The sequence below is a fragment of the Benincasa hispida genome, chromosome 10 (assembly GCF_009727055.1).
Source record: "Benincasa hispida cultivar B227 chromosome 10, ASM972705v1, whole genome shotgun sequence".
Lineage (NCBI taxonomy): Eukaryota > Viridiplantae > Streptophyta > Magnoliopsida > Cucurbitales > Cucurbitaceae > Benincasa > Benincasa hispida.
This window is the reverse complement of record NC_052358.1, coordinates 43,174,608-43,185,573: the sequence shown is the minus strand read 5'-3', so window position 1 is coordinate 43,185,573 and position 10,966 is coordinate 43,174,608. Positions and strand designations below refer to the sequence as shown.

The window sequence follows — 10,966 nt, the reverse complement described above, 5'->3', positions numbered from 1 at the left end:
TTTATACCCATAAATTTATCAATTTAGCTGATGATTCTCCAAATTTAAAAGAATTGAAAGTGAAATTGTTGAAAAAATATGATGACATTCATTGATGACTAAAATAATGTTCTCGAGATCTGAGGTTCGATTTTTCCGCACTATATTTTAATTACGATTTAATTTAAAAAAATAATTACAAAGTAGAAATATAAACCCAGCCATATGAACTCAGATGGATCAAGTAATTGAAAACAACCGGTGGAAAGCAAGGGAGCGTGGAAGTATGATGAATGGCCCAAATTAGAACGATGTGTACAATACAGTCTCCACATCACATTTGGCTTGTGCCTTTCTCGGATCTGATGTTCTAATTTCTAGTCTACCACTTACCGCCTCTCCATTCCGTCTTCCTCAGCTTTCCCAGAAAAGAAACTTCGAATTTCCCGTAGATCCTGTTTTGCTCATCAAAAGATCATTCTGAACTGTGCCCATGTTCCTCCGCTTGCCGTTCCATCGACCCTTCTGCGTATGCTCCACTCTCCCTCTACTTCCTGCTCTTATTATTGAATTTACAATTCTTTTGCATTCGGTAATTTATTGTTCGTTTCGTTTCTCGAGAATCTGTGATGGGTTTATGGCGGTTATTAGGTTCTTATTGCCCGAAGATATTTCTCTAATTGCACTATGTGAATGTTCTGTGCTTAGTTCATGAGGTTTGTGTTCCATTGGTATGAATTGCCTCATATTCGTGCATTTATAGATTGTATCTTCTTTGGTTACCTTTGCTACGTAGTTCCTGAATTGGGTTTCAATACTTGTGATTTGAAGAACGGGCATTGTAGAGTTGATGAAAAATGAAGGAGAAATGCTCTGCTGCTGCTATCTGAAAAGAAATGGATAACATTCACTAGGAGGTAGGATTAATTGCTAGCGCTGCAGAAATAGTTTCGCAGTGCTGGAAATACTGATTTATGTCACCCTGTTAACTGAACTTGTGTAGATAAGCATCTTGCTGAGTAAAAAATCCGTCTTTGGCTGGTGCGTCCTCTTTTTTATTTTACTGATTATGATGTGTCAAATGGAAGAATGTGTCTCACTTTAATTTGGTGGTATCCATTAGTTTTCTTCTGGTCTAATTCAAAATATTCCATGATAGATAGTTAGTCTGAGAAACATAGCCAAGTTTTGTTCCTTGATAAATTCTTTTTGAGCTCTGGATATTGAGTCGGTGATTCCTTTTCCTTGCTGACCATGATTTTTTCTTTAAAATTCCAGCTGAGATACATGAACAGAGCAGAAGGCTCATTGTTCTATGCTTGTTTTTGTTATTATTATTATTATTTTATTATGTTAGAACCTTATTGTAAGGTTATGTCGGTGATTTTTTAATAAGAAGTTGTGATATTTGGATGATATTAGAGTCTGTCCTGTCCGGATTCTTTTTGTAGAACATTTTTTTGTGTCCGATGCATTCTTTCATTTTTTTCTCTAAAAAAGAAAAAAGAAAAAAGAAATGGAAAACAGTATATAAAAAAGGTCACTGAAGTTTTGTACTTCCTTTGTCTTCTTCCATCTTATGTTCTTACATTTTCATCTCCATCTCAAGTTCTCAACCTATCTTCTCCTAAGTTGCCACTGACATTTCCTGTTTGGTTTTCATTTTTGTCTTTCATTTTTTGATTCTTAAAAAATAATTATTTTTATTTTTATTTTTATTTTTTTCATTTCTTTTTAAACGGTAGTCTTCTTCAACCACAAGGAAGCTACCTGGAAACATCATGGGAGGCAAGTGAGCTTCTATTTCATGAGAAAATTAATCTCGTGGATTTCACTATTTAACAGTATCACATAAATGACTTTATAATTTATTCTGTTCTCAACAATAACAGATATTGTTCAATCTAGAGGTTGGCAATTGCTCAGAAAGGGCAGATGGTTGATACCTTTTTTTTGCTCCTCAAGGAATGTCCAAACATCACGTAAAATTTCAGTTAGTTCCTCGTCAATCAATGTTGAAAAACCTCACCAAAACTTTATGAGGGACAAGAAGCTAGTTCCTGATTCAGATCCCCCTAGCATGAAGGATGTTGATCTTTTATATAATTTTCTTGATCGAAGGTCTATTTACATACCTTTATTGGTATCTTAATATTTTTGAATCAACAACCATTCTTTGGGGATGATAAATCCTTAACATCACACGTCATTTGTTTCATGCTATTATGCATTCTGCAGTTCCAAGCTTGTGGTATTGACAGGAGCTGGAATAAGTACGGAATCTGGAATTCCTGATTATAGAAGGTTTCATTTTTCCCTTCCTTTCTAATACTAATATTTCAGCTTTTATTTATTTTTCTTCTGTGTTCGTTTCAATTGTGAGATGATTAAACATCGACGTTGAGAGTTAGACCTGTATACAAATGTTGCTTAGTTCACTTAAAGCCAACTCTCATGTTCGTTCATACACAGCTTTGATACATAGAAGGAAAACTTTCATGCATGGCATATTACAGTTCAGAGACATTGTTATTGTATGCTGTCTTACTTTCTACGGTTTGAAGTTTGCCAACTGATCAAAGCAACCTTTTCAGCTTTTGAATTTTATTACCATATAATTTTTGTAGCATGTAATGGCTGCTTGATTGACAAGTGTGTTTGTTGATTGTTACTTTTGTTTCTACTCTCATTTATGAACTGCACTGATGTTCAGCATTTCAGTATTTACCCTAAAAAAGGCATCACTTGCTCATTTTCCCTTTGCAAACTAACTTTACTAAAATTTCTTCTTATCCATTTTCCCTCCCGATTCAGAACATTCATACCCTAATTCCTATTAATCCAATGAGAAAAGGATTTCTAGTTTGAACACATTTTATGAACACATAACTGGCAAGTAAATTCTTGTATGCACATGCTTTTGTGTTAGGTTAGCATCCAGTCAAACTAAACTTTTGTATATATAGATTGTCAATTTCCAATGTTCTATCTGCTGTCTTTAAGACTTATGTTAATTCATTTTTGGCCTCTCAAGCTGACCACATTCTGTTTCTTAGTTGATGATCATGCTTTATATTATTTGGGTTAACACCTTTTAATGTTATCATGTAATTTTTCTTTTGCTTTAATACACACCTGCCTTTCTTTTCTAACGCGAAGGTTTCTCTATCCTGCAGCCCAAATGGAGCTTATAGTTCTGGTTTCAAACCAATTACACATCAGGTGATCTGAAGGCAGGTGTCACACCTTCTTTTTGCATTGTTTTGATAATATTGCCTGGATACTTAAAAACAAAATATCTATAGTAGCACCTTATCTGCATTTTTAGATAAAAGAATCAATATTGCAATGGAAGTGATTGAAAATTTGGGAAGCGATGGTGGGCATCTGGATTTTGAGAATCTTAGGTTCTGTTTGATACTCATAATTTTTTTTTTATTTTTTTTATTTTAGATATTTGGTTCTATTTGAAAATTTTGGAAGCGATGGTCAGCATCTGGATATTGAGAATTTTAGGTTGGAGTTTGATACTGAGGATGTTTTTGATCTTTGAATCTTGGTTATGTTTGATACAGATTTGGTAACATTCTTGTTATTTGTTTCTTTTTTCTCTTCTTAAATGAAGAACGAAACTGCATTAGGTAATTGTTTATTGTTTTTCTCCTTTATTTTTATATTAAGAAAAAATGAAATTTGTTTGGTGATTATTTCTTGTTTTTTTTCTCTAAAATGTAAAATATTTATATGAAAATTATTTTTTTAGAAACTAAATTATTTTTTTATGTTATGTTTACTTTTATATATTTATCATCAATTAAGTCAAGAATATCAAATAATGATTTTATTTATATCTTGGAGAAAAAGTGCAAAATGGAAACGAGAAATAATAAACTTGATTTTGTTGTTTCTAAAATTTCTACACAACTTTAAAACATTTATGAAAAAAATAAGAAGTGAGAAACCAAAACCATTACCAATACTTCTGTTTCTCAAAACTTGAAACAAGAAATGACCAGAGGAAATGTGAAATAGGACCGTTATCAAATGACCTTGTAGGTTTGTTTCTTTCTTTTTTTGCTTTCTGTTTTGCCTGTACCCCTGTTCTTTTCATCTGACTTGGGCTTCTTGTACTGATGTGCATCTTGATGCAAGTGTGCTTGGCATTAAAGAAACAACTTTAATTTCGTGAGGCATCCCTCAAGTGGATATCTTCAAAGCCACATCTAGGAACGAGGTGTTTTGTTTGGATACATCACCCATGGTCCCCTGCTTACAAAGGGAAAAAAAATACCTTTCTCCAATTAATAACATGCCTCTCTTTGTCCAATTGAGGTCCTTGCCAAAAAAAAGAAAAAAGACTGATAAAGAGCGCTTGTACAGCTTGTGCAGGGTTGTGGAGGAGCTCTTATTCCATGCCTTTTGTGATAGAGAGGACTTTCTTTGGGCAGGCTGCTTTCTTTGTGATTCATGGAATATTTGACTTGAGAGAAATGGTCGGATTTTTAGTGAAAAGGAAAGTTCTTGGAGAAGATTTGGGCCTTAGCTAGCAATTGCATCGGGCTTCCATTACTAAGGACTTCAGTGACTATCTCCACCTCTCATTCTTTTAACTGAAAGCCCATTTCTCTAATGCACTCATGTATTCTTCATTTGTTGATTGTTCTTTATTAAAGTTTTCTTCAATAAAATATATTGTGAAGAAGTATTCTAGCATTGAATCTTCAAAATTTTAGAAATCAGGTTGCCTAATTGAGGCCAAAGGAAGAGATCAGCCATTGACCTGTTCCACAATAGGAATTATCGGTTACTTCTTGAATATCATCCTGTGAGAGAATTAGTTCTAGGTCTCCTGACTTGACTAAATTCAACAAAAGTCTGACTCCCCTTGGTCCTTGGATATGTAATTTAGGGGATTAACAGGAAAAGGGATCCTTACCAACCTTGAATTTATCCTCAAAACTGACATCCAAACTTTTAGGTAGGACTAGAAGCTTGCTTAAACAACCAGCCACCGTCGTGAAAAAGAAAGGAGAAAAGGATTGCCCTCTGAAGGCCTCTAGTAGCAAGCATTTGATTTTATTTCTAGGCCTGACTTTCATTGTGAATTTGTGATGGAAAAGTTAGCACAAGAGAGGCACGCCTAGATGCAACTCCACCTATGTCTCAGGCCTTTCTTCATTACACCAGTCTGAAGAGATTCTAATCCACTTTGTTTTGAGCTTTCTCGAGGTCTTGCGAAATAACCAAAACCTTTCTCTCTCCAATGATCAACCATATCATTAGCAACTAGCATTGAATCAAATATTTTTTCCTCACAAATACAAGGTGAAGAGTTATGGTAGATGTGAGGAATCAAGCAGGGAAATATCACCCCTATCATTTTGTTTCTGAAGACAATTAGACAGCGGGGATACCTTTCAAAGAAAGTCGTCTTTAAGCATCCTCTTATTTATTTTGTCTATAACCAACAATGGAAGGTGTCTTGGTTTGAACTCATGACATAGTTCATCATATTTTGACATTTGTTTTGTATTCATAAGGTTAAACGTTTGGTTTTCATGGAAGCAGGAGTTTGTTCGTTCAATCCGGAGTCGTCGTCGATATTGGGCAAGGAGTTATGCAGGGTGGAGACGTTTTACAGATGCACAGCCTGGGCCTGCACATTTATCTCTGGCATCTCTAGAAAAAGTAGGCCGAATCAATTTAATGGTCACTCAAAACGTTGATAGGTAATGAGATAGCTACCCACTCTTCACATAATGAACTCTGGCATCATGTTGAAGAAGTTATATGAGACTGAAACTTTTACTCTCATATCAGGTTGCACCACCGTGCGGGTAGTGATCCACTTGAATTACATGGAACAGTGTATTCTGTAATTTGTTTAGAGTGTGGCTTTTCCATTTGTAGGAATTCATTTCAGGACCAAGTGAAAGCTCTCAACCCCAAGGTTTGTTTTTGTTCTATTTGATCTTCGAATAACGATCATCCGATTTACTTATATTTCTGACTCCAGAATATGGAATGAAATGTTTGCTGATCTTTTTTAGATATTTCTGCAAATAGGCGTATGAAGTAGTATAACTTGAACTTTGAGGATGAGTTTGGGATGACTTTTGGAATTGTGAGGAGTGGTTAAAATCACTTTATAGACTTCGTTCACGAAGTCAAAAGTGATCTTGAAAATTCTACAAGTACTTGAAAAACACTTTAAATTGATTTAAGGAAAGCACTGAAGTCGTGATTCTCCAAAAGTGCTTGTAAGAGTAGTGCTTTACTCAAAAACATTTTTCTAAAATTCCATAGCAAACTCGATTTATTATTGTTATTGGTGATTGACATCAAAGCTTGTTGCTTACTGCTTTTCACCTTATTTATTTTTAATTTTGGAAACTTTGATTTACCGAGTTAAGTATTTTTTGGTTCCTCACTCCCTATTTTATATCATTTATTTTGAATCAGAGGTGAAAATTTGTGGATTATGAATGACTTCTGGTTGAGCTTTCAGCAAATATATTTTGCTTCAGTGGGCAGAAGCAATCGAAAGTTTGGATGTTGGAGGCTCAGGATCAGATAAGAGCTTTGGCATGAAGCAAAGGCCGGATGGTGATATTGAAATCGATGAAAAATATTGGGAGCATGACTTCTGTATTCCAACCTGCCAAAAGTGCAATGGAGTGCTTAAGCCTGATGTAAGATTATTTCTTTCATTATTTGATAATATTTGTCACAAAAGTCAAAAACTGTTTTTATTCATATCAGCTAATCCATGGATATTTGCTGAATCTAGAGATTAATCTAAAAAAAGAAAAAACAGAATCCAGATTGTATAGCAAACATACCCTTATACTGTGAAGAGACTTGAATCTCCTTACTAATCCATATCGGCTATATCATCCATTGAGGAAAGGAATCCATATCAGCTATGTCGCATTGCATTATACTGGCATACTGCCTCATTTACTTGAGATTATAATGTGTAGGTTATTATTAGAAAATAGAGTATTTCATGATATAGCTTAAGTAAATGGTTGAAGGCGTGTCTTGTTATTGGAAACTAAATTTTTACATGAACTTCAAAGGATCAATCTCATGGTAGCAGTGTGATACTGCTGCTAGTTCCCTCTTCTGCACTTACAGAGCAAATGGCCATAGGAGGGGAGATAAAAAACTATCCTTCATACTAATTTCACTGAGTTACAGTATTAGCTTATTATGCGTTTATGGCTTAGTTACTTACAGTCTTTTGGTGTGGAAAATATTTCTCATTTGTCAATGTCCTGTGATTATTGTTTCATCGGGAAATATCTATTCACTTTTCATACTTCTTAGGACTCTACGATTTTACAGTATTTGCTTGCATATTTACGTGCATGTATTTGAACAATAACAATTTCTTTGGAAAATCTCGTGCGTAGTCTATATTCTTCACCTCCCTTTCTTTTCTCCTTTTCAATGAAATTTTTATGTTTATAATGGTATATTCATATTATTAAATTATTTCCTAATGTTGTGTGTTCTTTATTTTCCCAATTCATTTGAAGGTCGTATTCTTTGGTGATAATGTCCCAAAGGATAGGGCTACTAAGGCGATGGAAGCTGCTAGAAATTGTGATGCTTTCCTCGTATTGGGGTCATCTGTGATGACCATGTCTGCTTATCGGCTAGTGAGGTACGTTCTTAGTTTCTTTGCTTTCACTTTTTTGAAAATTTCATTGGAAAATTAAAATTCTGGGAATTAGTGTTTAAGGTATCCTTCTTTTAATGAAGAAACAGATTTTGATTGAATGGAATGGTATATTGATAGAATAGAAATTATCTTCTTACAGTGACAGTTCCAGTGGTCGATAGTTCTGGTCTTGAAAATTGGTTAAGTTTGAAACGAAAAACTATGGAAGGACTAAATTGGAACTAAGTTCCAATCATAGGCATCAATCTGAAACTAAATCCCAACTATAGAGACTGAATTGAAACTTTTAAAATCTTAGTATCGAAATTGAAACTACGTCCCATCAAACTAATATTTGGAACTTGAATGTAAGCGAAAATGTTGGTAATATATTAAGGAAGTAAAGAGTTGTAATCTTTTGGATCAAGTCAAATCTGTGTTCGATTCATTCTGTTCCATGTTTCGAGCTTCTCTAACTCTTGGTATTGGATATCTCAGAGCCGCTCACGAGGCAGGTGCAGCTACTGGAATTGTAAATGTAGGTGTTACAAGGGCTGATGACTTTGTATCACTGAAAATCAATGCTAGGTTGGGTGAGGTACAATTCTCTCTCTCTCTCTCTCTGAAAGATGCCTCCCCGTGTGTTTATATTCCTATAATTTGCTTTGCCATTTCATACAGATCATGCCCAGAGTGCTTCATATGGGTTCCCTCAGCATCCCTTCGCTCCAATAACATCAGTTCAGGTGTCTGTTTCAATTACAGCTCTTTCATATTTTTCAGTAGAGAATCTACTATATATTTTCCCAAAGTACTTTCGCGGAACGGATTTCTTTACTGTTATGTTATTAATAGCAAAAACTCGATGGACTGGTCACAGTTTTAGATTATTTTCTTATCTGTTTTTTTTTTCCAAAAATAATAATATAATAATAAGTAAATAATTTCATGTTATTTGCATTTCGTTTCTCCATTTTTGTTGACATTTTAGCTGTGGATACATTTCCTCTGTTCCTCTGTTCCTTTTTTATTTTTTTTAATTTTTACGTTTTTAATCTTTGCATTTCAATTCTAATACTTTATTTATTTATTTTACTATTTCAGTATAGGGTTGAGGTCTTTTTCTTACCATCCATTCATTTCCGATTCTTTTTTATAAGGCAAAGAGTTCAAGGTGTCGAAATAACGGCTTAAGGTTTAAAGCTTTGTTGTTATATTTTGTTTAAATAAAATATTGTTTTTAGAATTTATTCATTTTTCAAAATTTTGATTCTATCTTCATTGTTGAAAAACCTCCTCTTTTTTTTTTTTTGCTTTTCCATTTTTGCTAACTTGAACCAAATTTTTTACCTTTCGGCCTGGCTCAAGAGGTTTCTCTTAGTAGTCATCTTTGCTCAATGGATCCATGATTGATTGCTAGAAGAAACACAAATACTCAACACAAGAAAACACAATTAGCAAAGGGGATAAATCCTCAATTTTTTCTTCTCTCTCTAAGCTTACTTACACAAGAGACTATTTTGTTTGATTTATACAACAATCCACCAGCCACCATTCCACTGTTGTAGGGTTGTTGGAGTACCTAACTCATGTACTTTTGCTCCACACTTTGACTTTCGTCCAAGTCTTCTTCCTATTCTTTAGGAACACCGCCCCTTTGACTTGGCCAAAACTTGCTGCCCACTTCGACTGTCTTCACTTCAGTTATCACTCCATTCCAACACTTGACAATTTCTCCACAGTCCAAAAATCCGTGAAGAGTCCATGAGTGTCACCCTCACCGTGTCCGTGCACTCGTCCACCTGCGCGTGCCCCATGGTTGCCACCATTGTGTTGTGCGTCCGCTCACGCCTGCTCATCCACACATATCTTGCTGTGCCTCCCACTAGCGATGATCGTCTTGCACCATGCTTTGTTTTCGATTATGCCATCCTCATGGTCGTGGGGGTGTTGACCACCCATCCACCATTCCAACTTAGTTATGTCCTCTTTATACTCCTTTTGCCGCTTGCTTGTCTCGTGTTTCCTTCGAACTTCATAGCATTCCACATCTCATGAAATAAACTCGTGACAAACCTCTCCCACGTGAGCTGCTCGATTATGAAGATGGCTTAGCCGAAAACACATGGTTGTTGGGTGGCAAGACGAGATGTGGGCATGAACAGACCGTGCAACACATTGGAGTTGGACGTGACACGTGTAGGACGCACACAAAGATAGGTGAGCAATTTCTAATCAATCGTTTCTAAAGTAATTTTAACAACTATGATTTAGTGGTTTTGAAAAGGTTGTCATACTTTATACTTATATCCTTACTAAATTTTCCAGCACATGAATGGAATGTTAACTTTTCATTGTGATTAAATCATATGATCTCATCTGGCAACACATGAACATTGATTGTGATTTAGTACTGGAATATTTAAGGGTGGTTATGTTTGAAATCACAATTGAGATCATAATTGATTAGCAGATCCAGGCAATGAATCCATTACAAAATTATATCTTCAACTTTTTGACCAAATCCCACAATTTATTTTTTGATTGCCCCATTAGAGAAAGAGAGATGAAAAATATGATTATTGATAATGAAGAGAGATGTGATTGTATTAATTAGGCACATGAGAATGCATCACTTTTGCAAGTGGAAGAAGAGATATCTTTGCATAGTCTTCTCCCCCCACATCTTTATTCTTAATATATTTCTTGTTATCTCTTTCAACTAATCACAATGTCCACTAGTTATTTGAGGATATATGAGGATATATTTTAAAGACTAAATTATAGAAAATACCCTTAAATTTTATACTTTGAACTTAAAAAAAAAGTTTAGAAATATCTTGATCATTAGTTTTAAAGGATAACTGTTAGTTTTTTTTTTTTTTAAAAAAAAAGAATCCTTAACTTTTAAAGTCTCATTAATACCTTTAAACTTTTTTTTTAAAAAAAAAAGTTAAAATATATCTTTTATCACTAGTTTATTTGAAAATAGGGTCTTTTCGAATAAAAACAATTTTGAGAAATGTCATTTTGTTTATCCTCTTTCATTTTGTTGATTCACTTCTTTCATATCTTAATCTATATACTAAAGTTAAAAGGATATTTTTTATTATTATTATTATTATTTTTTTTTTTTTTGAAAGGTCATAGGTATGGATACAACTTAAGTTAGTGCTAATCATTTTCATCCATATACCGAGAGCAAGAGAATTCTTGATATCTTTTCAAAAAAAAAAAATAGAAATTTAAGGGTCAATGAAATTTTGTAAGGTTGGGGTATTTTTTAAACAACAAGATTAATGTTAAGGGTATTTTTTG

General features: G+C 34.2%; 1 protein-coding gene across 6 annotated transcripts; it reads left to right on the top strand.

Annotated features, from left to right (window-relative positions):
• The first annotated feature begins 237 nt into the window (after window positions 1-237).
• LOC120089222 (NAD-dependent protein deacylase SRT2) lies at window positions 238-8,608 on the top strand. 6 transcript variants are annotated; one of them, XM_039046633.1, is made up of 12 exons: window positions 238-508; window positions 811-896; window positions 1,725-1,767; window positions 1,872-2,100; window positions 2,218-2,283; window positions 3,156-3,201; window positions 5,548-5,708; window positions 5,800-5,929; window positions 6,507-6,671; window positions 7,524-7,651; window positions 8,147-8,246; window positions 8,330-8,608. In XM_039046633.1, exons 3-12 carry the CDS (start codon window positions 1,761-1,763, stop codon window positions 8,381-8,383), a joined length of 1,086 nt encoding a protein of 361 aa, XP_038902561.1. In that variant the 5' UTR covers window positions 238-508; window positions 811-896; window positions 1,725-1,760; the 3' UTR covers window positions 8,384-8,608. The 6 variants fall into 6 exon arrangements, with proteins under 6 accessions (XP_038902561.1, XP_038902560.1, XP_038902564.1 ...); XM_039046634.1 differs by lacking the exon at window positions 238-508 and adding an exon at window positions 641-695; XM_039046632.1 differs by lacking the exon at window positions 811-896.
• Window positions 8,609-10,966: the final 2,358 nt, after the last annotated feature.

Coding starts and splice junctions, on each gene's coding strand:
- LOC120089222 (XM_039046632.1), top strand. CDS start 473: ATGTTCCTCCGCTTGCCGTTCCATCGACCCTTCTGC. Junction 509..1,724: donor CGTTCCATCGACCCTTCTGC/GTATGCTCCACT, acceptor TTTAAACGGTAG/TCTTCTTCAACCACAAGGAA. Junction 2,284..3,155: donor GGAATTCCTGATTATAGAAG/GTTTCATTTTTC, acceptor TCTATCCTGCAG/CCCAAATGGAGCTTATAGTT.